Here is a 20402-nt window from a genome sequence, read left to right on the forward strand (position 1 = left end):
TTCCTTGGAAGAAGAAGTCAATATGGTTTGGAATGCACTGGAGACTTTGCACCTAACAAATGTGCATATATACAGAGAAGCTTGTTGCTATTCTGTACTGGGCTTTCAAGTAGTATACGTAGAGCATAAAGAACATGCAGCTCATTTAAAAGCGTATATGGCTTCTTAAGGAGCTGCATATGTAAAAAATAATTTCAGGTTCTAAGAGTGATTAGGGATGGGACTGTAATATATCCCTGCCTTTCCTCCATAACCATACTCTTGCACAAACTTACCTGCAATGCCAGACACATTTCCAGTCGCTTAGAACAGGATGGATTTTATCATCTTTGAGCTCCAAGTCAGGATCATCTTCCTCCTCTTCTTCTAGGATATCACCAGATGGAGGGGCCCATAACTGCAAATAATCTGTTGCAGTCAGTAGCCGGTTACCTAGAAGCAATGGATATTTAAGCAAAGTAGACAGCAATATTTGGCCTACATGCATTTTACCTTCTACTGCCTCTTCCAACATTTGTGAATGAAAATATGGGCTGGGGAATCGTGGAGGACAGAATTCTCCTCCACAAAGACTATTGCACTAACATAAGAATCTTCTTTTGTTACTGTCAGTATAATTATATTCAAGACAGTTCCATGTGCTAGGGCTGTTTGTGAGCTGACACCCCCCCCCCAAAAAAAGACACTTAAGAACGTAAGTCAAGTCTGAAGAATGAAGAGACGAGACACTCTTTAGACTATAAGCAGGGCCGGCTCTAGGTAGACCCCCGGTGGCGCAGGGCACCACGGCGCCGGCCCACCAGGAGGGCGCCGCGAGCTGTGCCCGCCCGGTCCACCAACTGCGCTGCGCCCGCCCGCCCACCGTGCTGGGAAACGGGGCGGGGCAGCGCCGGAGGGATCCGTCGCTCCACAGCGCCAGAGGCGCTTAAGACGGCCCTGACTATAAGGGTGGTGGGCAGGGGAAGCTTGGCTTTGTTTTTCGCAGTCTTCAGATGAGAACTAGACCATGTGAAAAATGAACTTAAGATTTTTAGCTGCAGTTCATTTTCAGCTTTGTATTTTTGTTATAAAAAAGTGTGCCTATACATTCTGTTGTTGGCCCATAACCTAGGTTTAAGGTGCTATTTAGCTCCTGGTTTTCATATCTTGGTTTCTATATTTGGCATGCCTCTAAACTAAAAAGTCCCAAATGTTGCAAACTATTTTCGTGGGGAATCACTCCATTCCCTGGATCAATCTTGCTGCTCTTTTCTAAACTTTTTCCAGCTCTACAATATCTGCTTCAAAGTGAAGCGACTGTGCAAAGTATTCCAAATGCAGTCTTACTGTTGTTTTGTATGACAGCATTGTGATATTGGCACTTTTATTTTCAACTTCTTTCCTAACAAACGGAATAACACAATGGAGGGAGGCAAAAGTACCTTGATAATATTAGAGGAAATCACAAAAGATTCCCCCTGAAGATCCCTCACAGTAACATGCTGCATAGCCACAAACCGTATTAGGAAGTGGGAACTGACTTAACGTCGACTTCGTATTACCTTGAGGATCCCATGCTAGGTTGAAGGTCATAGAACTGAGGAAAAACTGCCCTGTCTTCAGCCATTGACACTTCAGTTGCTGCAGCGCAAACATTACAGAGTTAATTCTTAGGGGGCAAAAAAACACACCATGTAGGACAGGAGCAATCATTTCTTCACATAGCTATAAACTGACATTTCATGGGTTGTTGTTTTTTTAAAAAAAATTCATTTGACGTGATTAAGCAGGTATTTTTGCTGTCAAACAGCATTCTTCAAGGGTGACAATTAAAACCAATAACGCCCCAAATTATGCACTTTTCAAATAACAGATCACAGCTATGGCTGTGGCAGAAAGCCAGGCGACAAATTTGCTTGCACTCCTGCTGTTCTGCATGAATAGCTGATTCATTAAAGGAGAGGAGGGAAGTCATTTTGTGTGCCATGCCTTCATGATGACAAAGAGCAAAACTGAAGATCTGCAACAGGGAAAGGGGTTCTTCTCATGTACTGTACAAAACAATATATTTCTTTTTAAAATAAATAAATAAATAATCATAAATACATTCTATCTATTCAATGAGGAGACATGTTAAGACCACCAAACAATGGAAATAAAACTTTATACATCCTTTACAGCAGTGTTTCCCAACCAGTGTGCCTCCAGATGTTTTGGGACTACAACTCCCATCATCCCTAGCTAGCAAGACCAGTGGTCAGGAATGATGGGAGTTGTAGTCCCAAAACATCTGGAGGCACACTGGTTGGGAAACACTGCTTTACAGCACAAGTGGGGAACCTCCTGTCTGCGGGTTAATCGTGCCCCCGGGGGGCGAAGTCCAATTTGGCCCGTGGCACCATTTTCCTCCGACCATGCCCACATTTCTAGGTGAAACTGCCAGAGACTATGACATGATGGTAGAGAGAGGAAGGGCTGGGGAGGCTTGCCTATCAGTTCCAGGAGACGGCTATGGAGGCTGCCCCACCAAATTCAGTCTGCCCTCAACCAGCCCTCACCTGCCTGTCTCCTTCCTTCCTTGTAGCCAGCCCATGGTGTTCCCCTGCCTGTCAGCTTCCTCCTCCTCCTTAGTCTCAGCCATGGGTAGGCAAACTAAGGCCCAGCACCCTCCTTACTGAACTCAGCAGAGATGTAGGATAGGTGCAAAACTAGCATTCATTGGCTCTGACTCCACCACCTACGGTTGGCCTCCCTGTCTTCTGCTAACTGCTAGGAATGATGTTACCTGCTGCAAGATAAACAAACAAAAAATGTGGATTTTATATCACATAATAAATACTTACACAATTTCTCTTATGAGAATTCACCCCAAGGGGCTCAAAAATGCACACGGCATTTCCATAAGAGGCTGCAATCTAGAACAGATTGAGTTAAGAAGTTAGTCTTAAAAAAAATTGCTGTGAATACTTTTCTATTTATAGATAGCAATGCATTCATCAGAGTGTTATGTACAAGGAGAGATTCAGAGAAAAAGTAAATTTATACGAACATCGCTTAGCTGTTGTACCAGACACTAGATTTCAAGGGATATGCTACAATGAACCACATTCTGTGCATTCAAAAAGAAAGGAAGGAAGAAAGAGCAACAATTCTTTACATGTGTAATTTCCAGAATGACTGCCAGTAGCATATCATAAAAAGCCAAATTGTGCTCAATTCATAAAGCGGAGTAATTTATTTAACTGTTAATTAATTCATTAATTGGCACCCTGCCAATTAAAACTTCTTAAGGCAGGGTGCAGCCTTAAAGTTTTAATTCCTGTATTTAAAATGATTTCTTTCTTTCTTAAAAAAAAGAACACTTTCCTGTCTCCCACTGCTCAAAAGTTCTAAAAACCAGGGATTCCCAAACTCTGGTCTATGGACCACCCAGAGTCTGCGAGCTACATTCAGGTGGTCTGCAGCATAGAATTTCATAGAATTCTTTGGAATTCAAATTGCAATGCAATCAAATAACATACAAGGGGAAAAAATAAGCAACAAAGCTACTGTTAAAAGCATCCAGCATCCAGCACAGTGAATTAAAATTGCTACAAGAGGCAGAGAAAAATCATAAAGTGGTCTGCCAAGATCCTCAGCAGTTTTCAAGGGTCCCATGGGCGGAATGTTTGAGAACCAGTGCTCTGAAATCCTTACCCTTCCTTGCTGGGAGCACTCCACGCAGCTGACTTGTATGTTTCCATGCTTAGCACCAGGAATAATTTGCACACATTCAAAGTCATTTGCCAGGATAACAATATCGCATCCGGAGCCGTATGCCTAAAAAGAAATGTGTCAAAAAGGATTCCATTATTTTTAATTTTTCAAGTACTGCACTCGACACATGTGTATTTTCTTTTCAACCTGGTTCCAACCTCCCCGCCCCAAATCATCACTAGAAATAGAAATATCAACAAGACTATTGTTTCAACACAGCCATTAATTTATGTTTCAGTACTGTAACCTGGTGCATGTATGTCAGTCTGCTGCACCAAAAAAAAAAAAAACCAACAACAAAAACAACCCACAGACTGATGGTTCCTTTAAAGGCTAACAAATTAATTGCAGTGGTACCTCAACTTACGAACGACTCGACAACCGAATTTTCAACTTACGAATGGGGCAAATGGCCGCACGCTTATGAATTTCTCGACATCCAAATGGAAACCGTGGCGGTTTTAGATAGGGTTTTTTCGACTTATGAATTTTTAGATTGGGGTTGCTTTAACTTACGAAGTTAAAAGCAAAAAGGAAATGTTAAACAAACAGCAATAGACCATTGTCTGTGTTCGGGGGGTGTTGTACTCTAAATTGCTTGCATAGGTTCGGTGGCATTTAAAAGTTGGCACAGAAGGTGTCTGCTAAATCTCTTTTGGCAAGGTGTTCCACAGGCCTGGGCTAATGGCTCTGAAGGTTCGGTTTGCAATTATAAACCTAAACATCAACTACTTCGTAAATTATTTTGGGTGATATTCAAATACTGGTTCCATCAGTGGAACTCCCCCTCCCTCACCAGATCTGCTCTGAAAGTTGGGGGGAACCCCAGAATAGATTTAGGGAACACAAAGGGGGAGGAGAGGTGGAGAAGTTCAACGGCACAAGTGGAATGTGCATAAAGGAATGAGTTTGCTGGATAGCGCCCTTTGCATGTTATTTTGATTAGCAACAGAACCCTCCTTTCTCTGTTGAGGATCTTTCTCTTCCCATCTACCAAACTATCGTTGCAGAGTTTCAGAAGGAATTGTATCCAACATTGCGACTTGACATGCATCTACTGGAATCCAGCAAATCTGCGGTGAGGCACACCAGGGGCACCTGGCAACAGATAGTCAGCACCCTCAACCCTGAAGGAGCAACCATACAGCCCAGGGGTAGGAAACCTTTATGAGCCCAAGGGCCTCATTTCCCCATAGGCAATCTTCTGGGGGTAACATGGCAGTGGCAACTGCGGGTGGAGCAACAGTTCTGCCTCTTATCATTGTACGGTAGACAACATTTAAGTGATAGAAAAGTCTGAGTTTTTATCACTTACCTACATGCCACAAGTCTCTCCATTCTCCATCCAGGGGAGCGAGAGGTGTGTGACATCAAGATGCATGCCAGCTGGGCAAAAAACCTTGGGGAGGGTGCAAAGCAGGGCCATTGAGGGGCATAGCTTACAGATAATGCTTGGAATTTCCAGACCCAAGCTCCAAATTTAAACGGCCAAGTTCTAGTTTTGTGATACCCAACACCACAATCTGAGGATCTGCAGAGTCTGAACAGCATCGCTTACAGCAGCTCCCCCTAACCTGGTGCCCTCTGGATGTTGTTAGACTCCAACTCCCATCAGCCTCAGCTAGCATGGCCAATGATCAGGTGATGCATTCAATCTCTGGGTTTGAGGTCCCTCATCACTGATACTATGCCCAATGATATCTGGCTACAACTTACTTGCTCTTCTTTGCAGCCCCACCCCATAAATAAGCCACTGGTGAACATTTCAGGAAAAAAGCAGTTGCTCATTTGAATGTACAGTGGTACCTCTGGTTAAGAACTTAATTCATTCCGGAGGTCCGTTCTTAACCTTAAACCGTTCTTAACCTGAGGCACCATTTTAGCTAATGGGGCCTCCTGCTGCCGCCACCGCGCAATTTCTGTTCTCATCCTGAGGTAAAATTCTTAACCTGAGGTACTATTTCTGGGTTAGCGGAGTCTGTAATCCAAAGTGTTTGTAACCTGAAGTGTTTGTAACCCGAGGTACCACTGAAAAGCAATGCCGCACACTGATCCGTATGCAAAAGTCTGGCTTGTACATATTCTACTGCCTCCATTTTCTCCATGAAGATAATTTATCACCTGTGAATTAATAAAATATTTTATGGAGAGAGGAGCCCTGCTTCCACGATTCCCAAAGGTTTGCTGCTGCAAATACAGGATGATGGACTAGATGGGCCTTTGGTCTAATCCAGCAGGACTCTTCTTATGTATAACTTGGGTCTTATTAAACTACAGCATTGTTATTTTCAGTATATGAGAAAAGTCTGTTTCCACTGACGTTCTTCCACTACATGTTCTTTTCCAAGTTATTACGTATATTATCTTTAATATACAACTTACCTGCAGCGACCATATTTCTGGGTAAATCTCATTACAGTAAAGATGTTTCTAAAGAAAAGGAGATAAGATGCTACAAACGTCTAAGCTCCTGACCATCAGAGCTAAACAATGATATCCTTTCCCAGTTGCAATATCCTCTCTTTGGGAAGTTCAGAGAGTAAAAAGGTAAACAAAAAGAAAAGAAAAGAAGAACTGTTGTATGATGAATTGCTTTTTATTTTTATTTTTTAAAAGAAGCCATAGATTTTGAGCACACTGCTTCACTGATGCGTGATATTAAAACAAGATGAGCAAGTAGGTTAACACCCCTTTCATACTTTTATCTCTCAAAGGCACTAGCAAAGGTGTTGCTAGATAGCCAGCACATCCCATTCCAGGGGTCCCCAAACTAAGGCCCGGGGGCCGGATGCGGCCCAATCGCCTTCTAAATCCGGCCCCCGGACAGTCCGGGAATCAGCATGTTTTTACATTCGTAGAAGGTGTCCTTTTATTTAAAAGCATCTTTGGGTTCTTTGTGGGGCCTGTCTGGTGTTTTTACATGAGTAGAATGTGTCCTTTTATTTAAAATGTGTATCTGAGTTATTTGTGGGGCATAGGAATTCGTTCATTTCCCCCCCCAAAAAAATATAGTCCGGCCCCCCACAAGGTCTGAGGGACAGTGGACCGGCCCCCTGCTGAAAAAGTTTGCTGACCCCTGTCCCATTCTAACAATCATTCATCAACCTTGAAATTAAGCTCTTGCCTGTGGCCCTCCATTTGAGGGTTAAAGCATCCCACTGCTCCCCCAATGGCTAAGACGGAAGAGCAGCACATAGTAGCCGTAACAGTGCAATGCTGTTTCCAGCATATTTATCCGGGAGAACTGTATACTAAGGTAGCACAACAGTTCTGTCTTTGGAGCCAACAGCCTAGAGCTCTCAAAAGGAAGAAGGATTGCAGAACTACCCTGGCAGAACATCTATGTGCACAAGGGCAACATTACCACTATTTCCACCTTAGGTTGCAGCGCTCTATGGATTAAAACCAGAGCAGTGTGGTTGTTTCAATTTATAGGCCACTTACCATCTGAAAGATCTCAAAGTGGTTTGCAATAGATAAATACAGGTATGTGTCACACACACACACACACACACACACACACACACACACACAGCACAATAAAAGCATGTCAAATAATTCACATAGCAAAATGCATACAAGTTATCCATACACCTATTATAAAAATATGTAAAATCAGAGCTCACTGCAAGGCAGTGTAATATAACATTTCAGACAGTGCAACGTACATCCCATCTCACTCAACAACCATTTCACACAACTATTCTCTGCCTGAAACATTACCAACCACTCAGGCAAAAACCACTCACACTGAACAATATTGGAACTTCCATACAAAGTGTCATTTCCAAACATACAGATGGAAGATACTCTCCTAATCTCAGAAGCACTAATGGCCTCATGCCCCCATCCCCACAGTACCAGCTAATGCTCCTCTCACATCTCTCACGTGAGAGGGGCTCAGATCTATACCAAAGCAGGCTCCCACCCTGGAGGGTAATAACATTCCTTCCATCTGCTCATTCCCAACTACAGAATTATAACATGCACGGTACGGCACAACCTCAACATCTGAAACAGCACCGGTAGCCAACGCACACTGCTTTCTCCAATAGTACCATAGCTATGAAGAGATGACAATGTGGGTATTTGAAAAACAAAGCCCATAATCCTGTGTTAAATGCTTAAATAGGAGCTGTCTTACACTGAGTCAAACCACTGGTCTGTGTACTGTCTACACTGACTGCCAGTGCCTCTCCGGGATTCCGGATGGGGGTCTCTCCCAGTCTTACCCAGAGATGGCAGGGATTGAAGCAGGGACCTTTCTGCATGCAACTTGTGTGCTCTACCACTGAGTTACAGCCATTCTCTTTCAATCATATATTGTGCAAAGTTCAGTGGACCAAAAGATCGACAACAGTAAAAGAAAAGAACAGAACAGGAGTTTGGCCATGATCCAGTTGTTCTAGCTGCCGAAACACGTATCCTGTCAAGCTACCATCCTCAAGTTTGGAGTTGGGATGGGGAAGCTGGCCAAGACTGAGGCTACTGGGAAGAGCTCCTGACACTGAGCCTAAGCCCACTCAGCCAAAGGCAGAAACCTCTCAGTTTCTGAGGCCAAAGAGCCAGGCTCCCCCCCACAGAAACCCACGCCAGGCACTGAAGCACTTGAAAGCAGTGTTAGAAACTCAGATATATAAGCTAGGTGTCAAGTGGCTCCTTAAACTAGGGTTACAGTTGCCAAAACGGAATGTCTAGTTGCCATCTGGGGGCCAGGTGGCTCGAAAGTCGTAATTTTCAATGTGACTTTTTGGTTTCTGAAATTTGTTCTGGTTGTGGAGATGAAATATAACGGATAGAATTCTACAGGGTGTGCTGTTAGTGTGTGAAAACAGGCCAGATTCAAGGATCCCCAGGCATGCACCTCCAGATGGAGGAGATGTCAGGCGCCATCCTGGCACCTTCACTTGGAAGGCTTTCTAAAAAAGATCAGACAAATTCGTGGAGGATAAAGCTATCAAAGCCTACTAGCCACAATGGCTCCGTCCCCCCTCCACCTTTGGAAGCAGTATGTCTCTGAATGCCAGTACTGTACCTGGGAGTTACAAGTGATGGAGAGTGTTGCACTCAGCTCCTGCTTTCATGTTCCCCGCCAGTATCTGGCTGGCCACTGTGAGAGCAAGATGCTAGACTAGATGGGCCTTTGGCCTGATCCAGTAGGCTCTTCTTATACTGTTATGCGGTGCCTGCCTCTGGAGTTTCCATTGTTGGGGTGGAGACTGGGAGAGTGAATTGCATACAGAGGCTCATAAGGCTTCGGTATACCTCTGAGCGGCTCAGTGGGAGCTATCCATGGTGCTGCAGGCTCCAGCATCAACCCATCCTGCCTTGTGAGCTCCTTGCCAGGCAAAGAGAAAAATGCTTCTCACTTGTGTACAGAAATTTGAACTACAGGATCAGAATCTTTTCCACATGCATAAAGCTATTTTACATGCCTTACTGTCCCTCTATGCACTTGATGGCTCCTGTGCAACTTCCTTTCACTCCTCCACTCTCATGTTTCAGTTTTTGGAAATAGCTATGGTTAGCTTGACATATGCACTGGCACAATCAGGAAAAAGCCAGTTTGGAAACCTGGTTTGTAAACTGTGATTTTGTATTAACCATGGTTAGTGAAAACACACAATGCTCACCGTGGCTATCTTTGAAAGCAAAAGGGAAATGCATATGCAACTCTCTGGTTTAGCCACTGAGTTGATGCATACAGTTGATGTATAAGGGTAAGGAGGGGCAAGATGGCGCTGAGGTAAGACGTACTTATCAGAGCTCCACGTATTCCCTTTCAATAACATGATGGGGGTTTGCTTTGCTAGCTTCTCTCCCCCTCTTTTGTTCTTTTAAAATTTCCTCTTATTGAAGGCAATGTTTTATGTGTTCCAGCGACCCTAGGAATTTGCACCATAGAATTTTGTGAAGCTAGCATCGTAAATTTGTTTTAACAAAGCCTAACAGCCTTGCAGCCACCGTCCTGGTTTCCTGTCAGCTATATCTCCACATTTTAAAACTTTTTAAAAAGCTTTTTAATTACTTGTAACCTTCAAAACCTTTTAATCTCTTAAAACCCTTTTTTATTTCCTTTGAACCCCTATATTTTAAACAAACTGAATTGCACACAGTGCATTTTCACTGTCAACGAGAGAAGGTATATCTACCGAGGTTTGCATACAGTTTTCTAGTATCTCAAAAGGATCTTTTTGTGCCTTATCACATATCCTTTACGTAAGCAGAGACAGCCAATACAGTACCCTCCAGACATTGTTGGACTACAACTTCCACAGTCCCTGACTACCAGCTACGCTGGCTGGTGCTAAGTAGAGATGGAGTCCAATAACCTCTGAAGGGCAATGTGTTAGCTACCCTTAATCTAGAGTGACCACATTTGGGACCTGGTCCATGTTGACTCATGCATTAGAAACCAGTGATCAGGCTTTCTTAAAATACAAGGCAAATGTTCATTTCCCGGTATCCTGAATGTCTTGAGGACTGCGGTGCAGCAAACCAGGCTTGGGGGAAAAACCACTTGCTTAGTCCTCCATGATGACCATAAATTACCTTCAAGCAACCAGGCTTTACATAAGAAGTTAAGATTGCAAGCAAATTGCACAAGCATGCACAAAGTCTATTAAAAATGCATGGACTAGTATTTTTTTTCCTGGAATTATTTGTAAGGCTGCAAAAATTATAAGCATTCAGGAACATTGGCTTTTGCTTTTAAAATCATGCCAAAAAGCACTGTACCCTGTTAATATTCAATTACATCTTGGAGTGTTTTGGAAGGGTAGAAGGAAGCAAACAAGCTTGAGATGGTTCCCCAAACACAGAAATGCTGAGGGGAAGCTGGGTAGAGCCTTCTGCAGCAATTAGGATAGCAGCGCATGAGTTCTGCAGATTTAAAGCCCTGACAAAGGCAAGGAGCACGAAGCAAGCTTAAGTACCACCCACACACAGAGTCTGCTCTGCTTTAGTCACTCTGCTACCTGCAAGAGAAAACTAGATGGGAGTTCGCAAGCTGCCAGAGGAGCTGGAATGACTTGCAGGATTCTCAAAATGTAAGAAAAACTGCACTTCTTTTTTTGCCAAAGCTTGCATTAAGATGAAGCCCGTTGGCCTGATCCAAGGCAGTGACAAAGATCTAGCTGCATTCAGTAGGCAGACCCAGATAAGCAAAGGCAGAGAGAGAATCAATAAATAAAAGGGCTGAGAAGTGTTGCATCTTAAATAGCTCACAGGCATGTACCATAATTTCCCACTTGCCAGAAGCAGGTAGACTGCCTTCAGATAAGCTCCACAGTGACAAATCAGTCTGTGCTCTAGCAGCCAAGCTATGCACGTCAAGCACTACCAATGGCTGCACATCCATCTTGAAAAAAACTGAAGGTGCCCAGCCAGTGTTTATTAATTTATTTTTTGTTTATTTCATTTATAAAATTTCTATCCTGCCCTTCCTCTCAAAGGAGCACAGTGTTCTGAGAATCCATAGTCTGCTTGTAAATATGCCCATGAGAGTGGCTAGCCTACAGAAATGCTTACCAGTCTGTGAAGGCTCACATAGGAGGGACCGAGAGTTACATCCCTCTTTCAGCAGCCCTCTGAGTATATTACCAGCTGGTCTTCTACCAGCACACTTGTTTTGCATGCTGGACATGGAGGAGGGGGCTTGACTCTTCTGCCAGCACACTTTGTTTCTATGTAGGGCACAGACAGAATCCTCCCATTCCTTTTCCAGCAGCTGATTCACTTGCCAATATGCAGCTACTGGACATACTTCTGCTTCGACTATGGCTAGTAGGTTAGTGCTGAAATATGAGGCAGCTCTATGGACAAATTTAACAGTGGCTGGTTTCCAATCCTGCCTAGCTTATTTAAAGACTAATAGCCAACCTTTTGATCAAATGATGCTCAGTAAAAGAGTTCAAAAATTCAATACGCAGCACTCAGTGCCAATAGAAAGTGAACTCTTCCTAGCTCTCTGGAACTTCTGCCACTGCTATTCTATGTGGTGAAAATACCCTTGATCTCCCCAACCCATCTCCAAAAGCAAAACAAATATGCTGCCAAATATGCTGGGCGTTAACTAAATGACTCATACAAGGGGTCTCCTCTGTTTGGATCCAGATTTTCCAAGGTTCACCCTCTCGTCAAAAATAAGAAAATACTACGGAAATATCCAGAGCCAACCACATGACACCTCCCACCTCACCTCCTCTCTCTCATACTCTGCCACCACTGCAAGCCATGTCCGCAACCTCCAGCCCACAAAGCTTTACCCTTTCCTTTAAAGGGGTGGGGGAGAGAGTTTGGAAGGGTTATGGTAGCAGCAATATCATCCCGCCATGCACTGCAGTGCATCAAGACTGAGAAAGGTAGACCTTGGGAACTGGGGCTTTCACAAATTAATGGAGCTTCTTCTTCCACAGGTGAAATACTTCTCTTGGTGGTGGGTAGCTAAAGGACATTCAGGGGTGTGGGACATATTAAAGCCTCTCCCAAGGGTCTTTTTTAATATTCCTGGGCAGGAGTAAGGAGAGAAGCTGCATGTAAATGGAAGCCCTCCTCCAAACTTGGATAAACTGTGCATCCTGGACTCCCCTGCATTATGGGAACGATCCAGGTACAGGGTGCTTCAATCCCATTGATATCAAATAAATACAAACACATACCTAAGTGTTTAAGATCCATTGAGTCCAGCAATGTCACTGTGCTTTTCAACAATCATCTCCACAGCAGTGTGCAATGCACATTACTAGCATAAGTTATCAACTAAAACTTCTGAAAAGAAGTATTAATTCAGAACTGTGCAGCAAGATTACCTCCCCAAATGTCCAATGTAAGAAGACCATTTCAGTTTGCTTACGAAACACTATGTAAATCGGAACTCAATGAGGAAGTAAGTTCCACAGGTCCAGGGCAACTGTAGAAAAGGTTGTGTTATATCTGGTATTCACAGAAGTTGACTCTTGCAAGAGAGCCTCTTAGCGTACCTAAAATCTAGAAAGGGTTCATGTCGGTGGAGGTACACCCCAACACTGTAAAGCTGATGTTTTTTAGATACTTGTAACTGAGTATTTGGTGTGAATGGACTTTACAAAGCACTGATGGAGAGAATTTGGGATACTTCCAGCAGAACTTCCACCTGTTCTGTGCTACAAAGTGCTAAACCAGTCTGCAGTAGTTAGAATTTTTTTAAGAACACAAAGTAATTGACCAAACCAACTATACACTGAATTAAGCAAAATCTATATAATTCTGGAACATGCAAGTATACAAAATAGGGACAACTTAACAGCATGTTCTTTTTTATCCTGCAGAACAGAACACTGCATTATTAAATTACACCAGCAACAGCATCATTTATGTTGGTTCTTTATTCAAGAACACCATGACTAACCAATTTCTAATGAAATGCACAATTGCACTTTCCAATTGTCTTTCCATGCTATTAAATCATTCTCTTCAGACAGTTTTCAGCACTGGAGCTGTCCAAAAAGGAATAAGTGTTTTTTACAGAGGTAGCAGATTGTTGACACAGGTCTGCCAAAAGTAATGCTAATTTAAAGGATTCATCTATCGCCCGTCCCCATCCCAACTTACGGTATATTCGGGATATTAATTTAAAAATAGGAATTCAATGATAGAAATATATTAAAAAGAGAACATTTAACAATACTTATAAAATTGTTGTGAACTGCCCTGAGATCTACGGCTGAAGGGTGCTATACAAACTTAATAAATAAAAAATCAAGCTATATTCGCCATTAAATAAACAGCATTAAGCATGTGACATCTAGCAAAAGGGTCTGGTGCATATGTAAAAATTCTATACCTGTCAACTACTGTTATGAGACTAAGAATATCCTCTAACTCACACAATATCTTTCAGTGTTAACCAAAGTTTCATTATGTCTACACTAACATTAACTATGTTTGGCCAATTTGCATTAATCTCAGAGCAGATGTAATGCCATGCCATCTACAGTATAACACAGAAAAGGGAAGAGGGTGATTTGTTCAAGAGAGAAAAGAGGATGGGCAACACAATTCTGTAAGACACTTCTGGTTTCTTCACCACAATTAAAAGCTTGGAAAACAGTATGTCTGAACAGGACTACAAAGGCTAATGAAGGCGTGAAATTTCGCTAACTGCAGGTACATCATCATATTGTTCCTATATAAAACATATCCAAGCCTATTAACATATAAAAAAGCAAAACAATACATTTTTAAGGCCACAGCTGCAAAAGGCCCTCTAAAATTCACAATACAGAAAGAGAAGGAAACGTGACAACAGTAAGTAGCTACATCAACTATTAAAGGCGTTGGACAGTGATTTTTTAAAAAAGTTGCTGCAAGCCAAATTTGCCTGGTAGGAGCATTCGATAGTGGGGTGCCTTAAAGCCAAATACAGTGGTACCTCGGTTTATGAACACAATTGGTTCCGGAAGTCTGTTCATAAACTGAAGCGTTCATAAACTGAAGCGAACTTTCCCATTGAAAGTAATGGAAAGTGGATTAATCCGTTCCAGACGGTCCGCGGAGTAACCGTTCATAAACTGAAGCAAACTTTTCCATTGAAAGTAATGGAAAGTGGATTAATCCGTTCCAGACGGGTCTGCGAAGTACTTAAACTGAAGCGTTCATAAACTGAAACATGGGTGTAATTGGTTCCGGAAGTCTGTTCATAAACTGAAGCGTTCATAAACTGAAGCAAACTTTCCCATTAAAAGTAATGGAAAGTGAATTAATCCGTTCCAGATGGGTCCGCGGCGTTCATAAACTGAAAATTCATAAACTGAGGTGTTCATAAACCGAGGTTCCACTGTATATTGTAGCACTAGCTATGACACATTGCATTTCACGATTCCATACTCTCCTGTTCTGCCCTGCCCACTCTTCCTACCTTTTCCTCAATCTTAATCCACCTGATTAGTTTTTGACTAGCTCATCTTCAGACAAAGATGTTGTGGCTGTCCTGATTTAGCTGTCCTGATATTCTAGCAGGGTATGGGGAGCCTTGGACCTGAAAGCTGAGTACTAAAGAACTCGGGAGACCAGAGTTCTAAAGTCTGTGAATGATTTTCAATAAATTAAACTGTCTGCAGTACCTGGACACTTCAGTCTTTGAGTGACACCTTGTTGGCAAAGACTGCGTCAATGGTTTTGGAGCCTTTGGATGAAAGCTACAGAAGCACCTGTTGCTTATAGGTAATGAAGTTGAGTTGGCAGGAGACTGAATCATCAGATGTACTTACTGCACAACCACTCCTATATCTTGCTATGTAACGCCAGGCAGGCTTATGCTACCTGCCCATAATGTTGTTGTTGTTTAGTCGTTTAGTCGTGTCCGACTCTTCGTGACCCCATGGACCAGAGCACACCAGGCACTCCTGTCTTCCACTGCCTCCCGCAGTTTGGTCAGACTCATGTTGGTAGCTTTGAGAACACTGTCCAACCATCTCGTCTTCTGTTGTCCCCTTCTCCTTGTGCCCTCAATCTTTCCCAACATGAGGGTCTTTTCCAGGGAGTCTTCTCTTCTCATGAGGTGGCCAAAGTATTGGAGCCTCAGCTTCAGGATCTGTCCTTTCAGAAACCCAGAAGCGCAGTTAATGTAAATCCAATAATTTAAAAACCTTATGAGCTCTGTAATCCACATATTAGCAACGTTACATATTTTAGCGGTCATTTGTTTTGCACCATTTCCCATGCAAGTATTTGTTCTGTCCAAATTCCACAAGAACAGGGAAAAGCCATAGCTCATAGTGTGCATGTGTTGCATGCAACAGGTCTCAAGCTCAGTCCCTAAGCACTTCCAAACAGAGTTAGGAAAGACACCCATTTGAAACCCTGCCAGTCAGTGTAGACTATACTGAGCATGATGGTCCAATGGTCCGACTTGGTAAAAGGCAGCTTCCTTTGTCAATCACTAAAAGCTCTTTATTTCCAACAGGTTCAGACGTAATAATCCTGGTCTGATAAGCTGTGCTGCATTGACCTCAGAACAAGCTTGCCCAGCTTCAGTGACACTATCTTAGTTTCTTAAACCAGTTTCCCAATTCACATGGCACAGGAAACTGTGGTTTAAGAAACTAAGAGACCTTTGCTTAAGGCTTAAGCTGAGTGCGCCAAGGAAGAAGGGAAGCAGAGAGACAAGGTCTCAGTATAAGGGCAGACAACTCCTTCACAGGTTAATAAAACTTGGTTTATCAGACTGGGATCGTTACATGTAAACTGGGACACTGTTTTGCAAATGGCTGGCAGAAACGATATTCTTGCAGTAGAATATATTTCAAGACCCAAATACAGATTTCACACAGAGTCACTGGAAAAGGTGCAAAAAGCTTTGGTCAAAGTAACGATAGCTTCTTGTTCCTTGGCTAAATGGACAACACATTAAAGAAAACTGCCCTGAGTAATTCCCAATGTCTGCAAGAGACAAAATTCCTATGGTTTCACTTAGCACTAGGGTAATGGGTTTTCTAATGCAGAGGTGGGGAAGCTCTGGACCTCCAGAGATTATTGGACTACAACTCCCACAATCCTTTACCATTAGCCATGCTGGCTGGGGTTTATAAAAACTGGGAGTTCAACAACATCAGGAGGGTCATTGGGCCTCACTATGAATCTAAACAAGAATGAAGACAATCACAGGGATGACTAGACTATTCACAAAACGCTCATTTCTGTCAGGTTGCACAGGACAGAGATGGTGAAAGTTAAGGACTCCCAAGTCATGCACAGAGATGGAAGGTGGAAGCTGACTTGTTTTAAAAACAGTAACTGGCACAGCTTGTACCACCAATATGATGTCCAAACAACAGGTGAATGATAGACCTGGGAAGTCTAGCCATCTTAGGATCAGTTGCAGCATGACTTTTTGATGTTTTTAATACCCTCACAAAGTAGCATCATCATTCTGCTCATGCTACTGTTTGACGGAGGAATTAATATCCCTAAACTACCAGATATCAGCATTCTACACTGTTCTGCTGAAGGGGACGCTTGCTACCTTTGCAAAAATCCCACCCACTCCGTTGCAAAGTCAGCAGGATCGACTGTCCTCGGTGGGATAGGAGAAATTCCAGGTCCACAGCACAGAACTTGGGGCTGCCTGCAGCTACCTTTCCTCCACCTCTTTATTTGTGTGGTGGTTCCAGTCGGTACCTAGCAAGCAGATCCCCAGGCTTATTGGGGAAGACGTACACAAAGAACTCGACATCAGTAAGCCCATATTGACAAAGGAAATGTCCTGGGTGGGAGAATAAAATATGGGGCAAATGTCAAAGCACCTCTCAGTAGAGATGAAGATTTACTTACTGTAAGTTGTTTCCCCTTCATCCAACTGCAGCCATGTAGCACTCCGATTCCACTCTTGTTGCTCTGACCTTGCAACTCCCCTCCTAAAATCCCTTCCAGGGCTTCCTTGTCCACTCCCTGATCCTGTGCAATCTTCCTCATCTTTAACCACCCCCCTTGCATGGCCTTCCTTATCTATCTTCACTTATTTCCCAACACATCCCTTCCAGTGACCTTTGCCCACACAGCTCTACCTGAAATGATTTCTTCTTGCTGCCCCTTAAGGATGGAACCACCACCGTTGTGTGATCACCTCTCTTATTTCCTTTAAACGTCACCTCAAAACAGGAAGGTATTGAGAACTTTCCCAGGAGTCCCTTTACCTCATTTACCTAATTGTAACTCTAGGTTCTTTGTAAAGCATCATGTATATAGATGGGGCTGCACAGATTAATAATAATAATGAAGCCAACAGAATAGCATCTTGTAGGATAGAGGAGCCTGGGGCAGGTAAACCTGGATACAGTGGTACCTCAGGTTACAAACGCTTCAGGTTACAAACACTTCAGGTTACAAACTCCGCTAACCCAGAAAGAGTACCTCTGGTTAAGAACTTTGCATCAGGATGAGAATAGAAATCGTGCTCCGGCGGCACGGCGACAGCAGGAGGCCCCATTAGCTAAAGTGGTGCTTCAGGTTAAGAAAAGTTTCAGCTTCAGAACGGACCTCCGGAACGAATTAAGTTCTTAACCAGAGGTACCACTGTATTACGAAAAGGTGAGGGTTGGTGCATTTGTTTTTTTCTGGTTTAATAGGGAAGAGAGACAGGGATTGTGATTAAAAAGGGGCAATTCCTTAATTATAAGGATCTCTATTTGCTGCAATCATTCATATGGTGACTGCCAATGTCTTGCCTTCTTTCTAATTGCTTGTAGACACAATATATAATTTAAACGCTGAGAGTCTGATAGTTCAGACTACCAGAAAACTAAGTCTCTGTGGCATGAGATAGCTTACTACATTCAAACAATAAAGCCACTTGACAAACATTGGCTATTTTTTTAAAAAAGATCATTTTTAGGAGAATCACAGCAAAGAAAGACCTTGAGGCATTGTCATTTACAACCTGGGCTGGTGTAGATTACAACTCACACATCTAATACAATTATTTTACACTTTCAAATCATGATTTCAGGACCCCCCCCCTCCCAGTTCATTAAGCGGAACATACATATAAGAAAACCAGCAATGCCAAGAATGATCTATGAAATACAATCCATCTCTCCTCTCCTTCAGCCTCAAGGTATCTGGCCTGCTTCAGTGCTGTTAGCAAACTGACATTAAAACAGTACCCCACAGATCTGCAGTAAGAGTCTGCTCATTTTTATAACGATCAAAATTTGGAGAAAGCACTCAGACAAAAATGGCTACACAATATGCAGCCCACATATTATTAGCTGAACTTGAATTCCACTGTGATGAAAGAAATACTACGGAGTACGGTTTTTATGAATGTCACAGGAAGCAGTGGCTGTGCAGTGTCCTTAGACGTCAGTAGAGCTGCATAGCAGCAGAAAAGAGAAAATACTCTGGAGTGAATAACTATACTTTCTTTTCTTGGCAGAATTGTTATTAAAAGGGCAAAACTGTGTGAAACCATTTCTGCATAGAAAGGTTTTTCAACAGGACCCCAAAGTGTCTGAGAAATAGATGCTATATTCAGAATAATTTTGACAAAAATTACTTCAGGCTTGTATATGTCACAAAGATTAACATGCCCAGTCTCCTCTCCTCCAAACACTAATTATTATTATTGTTGTTGTTGTTGTTTTTACTGCTCAAAAACTCCTAAAAAGCAACACTTTTTTTGCACAAGCTGTTAGGTGCTAGATCCCTCCCACATTCATTTATTATTAGCAGAGGAAGTTATATTCCATTCAACTGCAGATCTCATCCACAGCTAGCTCAGGTAAGGAGCCTTCGGCCAGCTAGGTGTTGCTTGATTACAGCTCCCATAATTGCTGGTCGTCAGCCATGCTGGCTGGGGCTGAGTTGGAGTCCGGCAACACCTGAAGGGCCACAGGTCTCCTATCCCTGATTTAAGCAGGCTGTTGCAACCACATTCCTTTCCATTACAAGATGGACCGAGGTATTTTCAGCATTACACCATTTTCTCACTTAAAAGACTGATAAGAGTTTTAATGTGCATCCACCGATTGCATCAAGAAAGTAAGACTATGCGCATTGCCCCCACCATTCTCTCCCAGGGCCCTCTGGGGAAAGAAATCCACCCAAAATCTTTGCCACTCAACCACCAGCAGGACTAAGGACACTATTACATCAAAAACAAACACAAAGGAGTGAAGAGATTATGCAGCTCATGCTAGAAGGTCAGCAAGGTCTGACCAACAACACGACCTATTTCCACAGGCCTTTACTTTAGAAGTTACAACCCCTGCCTTCCCATGTCTAAAGACAGGCATCAACACCATTGGTGGGAAAGGAGAAAATATATTACCAACCCCCCACCACCACCACCACCACCACTGTAAGACTGCCAAGTTTTCAAGCAGGCCTGTTAACAGCAGTCACGAAGCAGTTGCATGATTCAGTTGTTGATTTCTGTGGATCAAAGCTAAGCTATTGTAAAGGGAAGGGGGCAGGCCAGAGCGGTTTAATGACCACTGGGCAATGCTGCTAAACCCCCCCCAACACACACACACACCAACCATCCTATAATTCCCTCACCCTGTTGGGAAACACCTGCCAGCTCTCTCACTACTATTCACCTTGCCACTAAAGCCACAAACATATAGTGCTGTTTTAAAAAGGAAATAAATATGATACACACACACACACACACACACACACACACACACACACAGAGAGAGAGAGAGAGAGAGAGAGAGAGAGAGAGAGAGAGAGAGAGAGAGAGAGAGAGAGAGAGACTGTTTGAGTTAGCAAGGGCAGGTCATAGAATCTTAGAACCATAGAGGCGGAAGGGACCAAATGGGTCATCTAGCCCAACCCCCTGCAATGCAGGAACTTTCTACCCAAATGTGGGGCTCGAACCTATGACCCTGAAATTAAGAATCTCATACTCTACCGGCTGGACAATGCATGCCTCCCTGATCCGATACACACCTTAGATAAATATATAGATACATCCATTATTATGGCATATAAATAGAGACTCGGTACTTCAGACATGTCAGAGCCGTGGTTCCCAACGTGGGGCAGACGCCCCCCAGGGAGGCAATTTGAGAATAAGTTATTAACAGTGAATTGCCTTTTAGGCTTCCACCACATGAATAGTTCACTTTTTGAATAAAAAGAATTATATGTCATCGGGGGGGGGGGGACAGGATTTTAGAGAT

General features: G+C 43.0%; 1 protein-coding gene across 1 annotated transcript in view; it reads right to left on the reverse strand.

Annotated features, from left to right (window-relative positions):
• The window catches only part of DMXL2 (Dmx like 2), a 96529-nt gene that overhangs the window by 75222 nt on the left and 905 nt on the right, over positions 1–20402 (reverse strand). Inside the window, 4 exon segments of the mRNA XM_088656789.1 lie at positions 276–432; positions 1542–1620; positions 2823–2894; positions 3676–3798. Of these exon segments, the coding sequence (XP_088512915.1) occupies positions 276–432; positions 1542–1620; positions 2823–2894; positions 3676–3798 (431 nt within the window).

The sequence above is a fragment of the Zootoca vivipara genome, chromosome 13 (genome assembly GCF_965207765.1).
Source record: "Zootoca vivipara chromosome 13, rZooViv2.hap1.1, whole genome shotgun sequence".
NCBI lineage: Eukaryota > Metazoa > Chordata > Lepidosauria > Squamata > Lacertidae > Zootoca > Zootoca vivipara.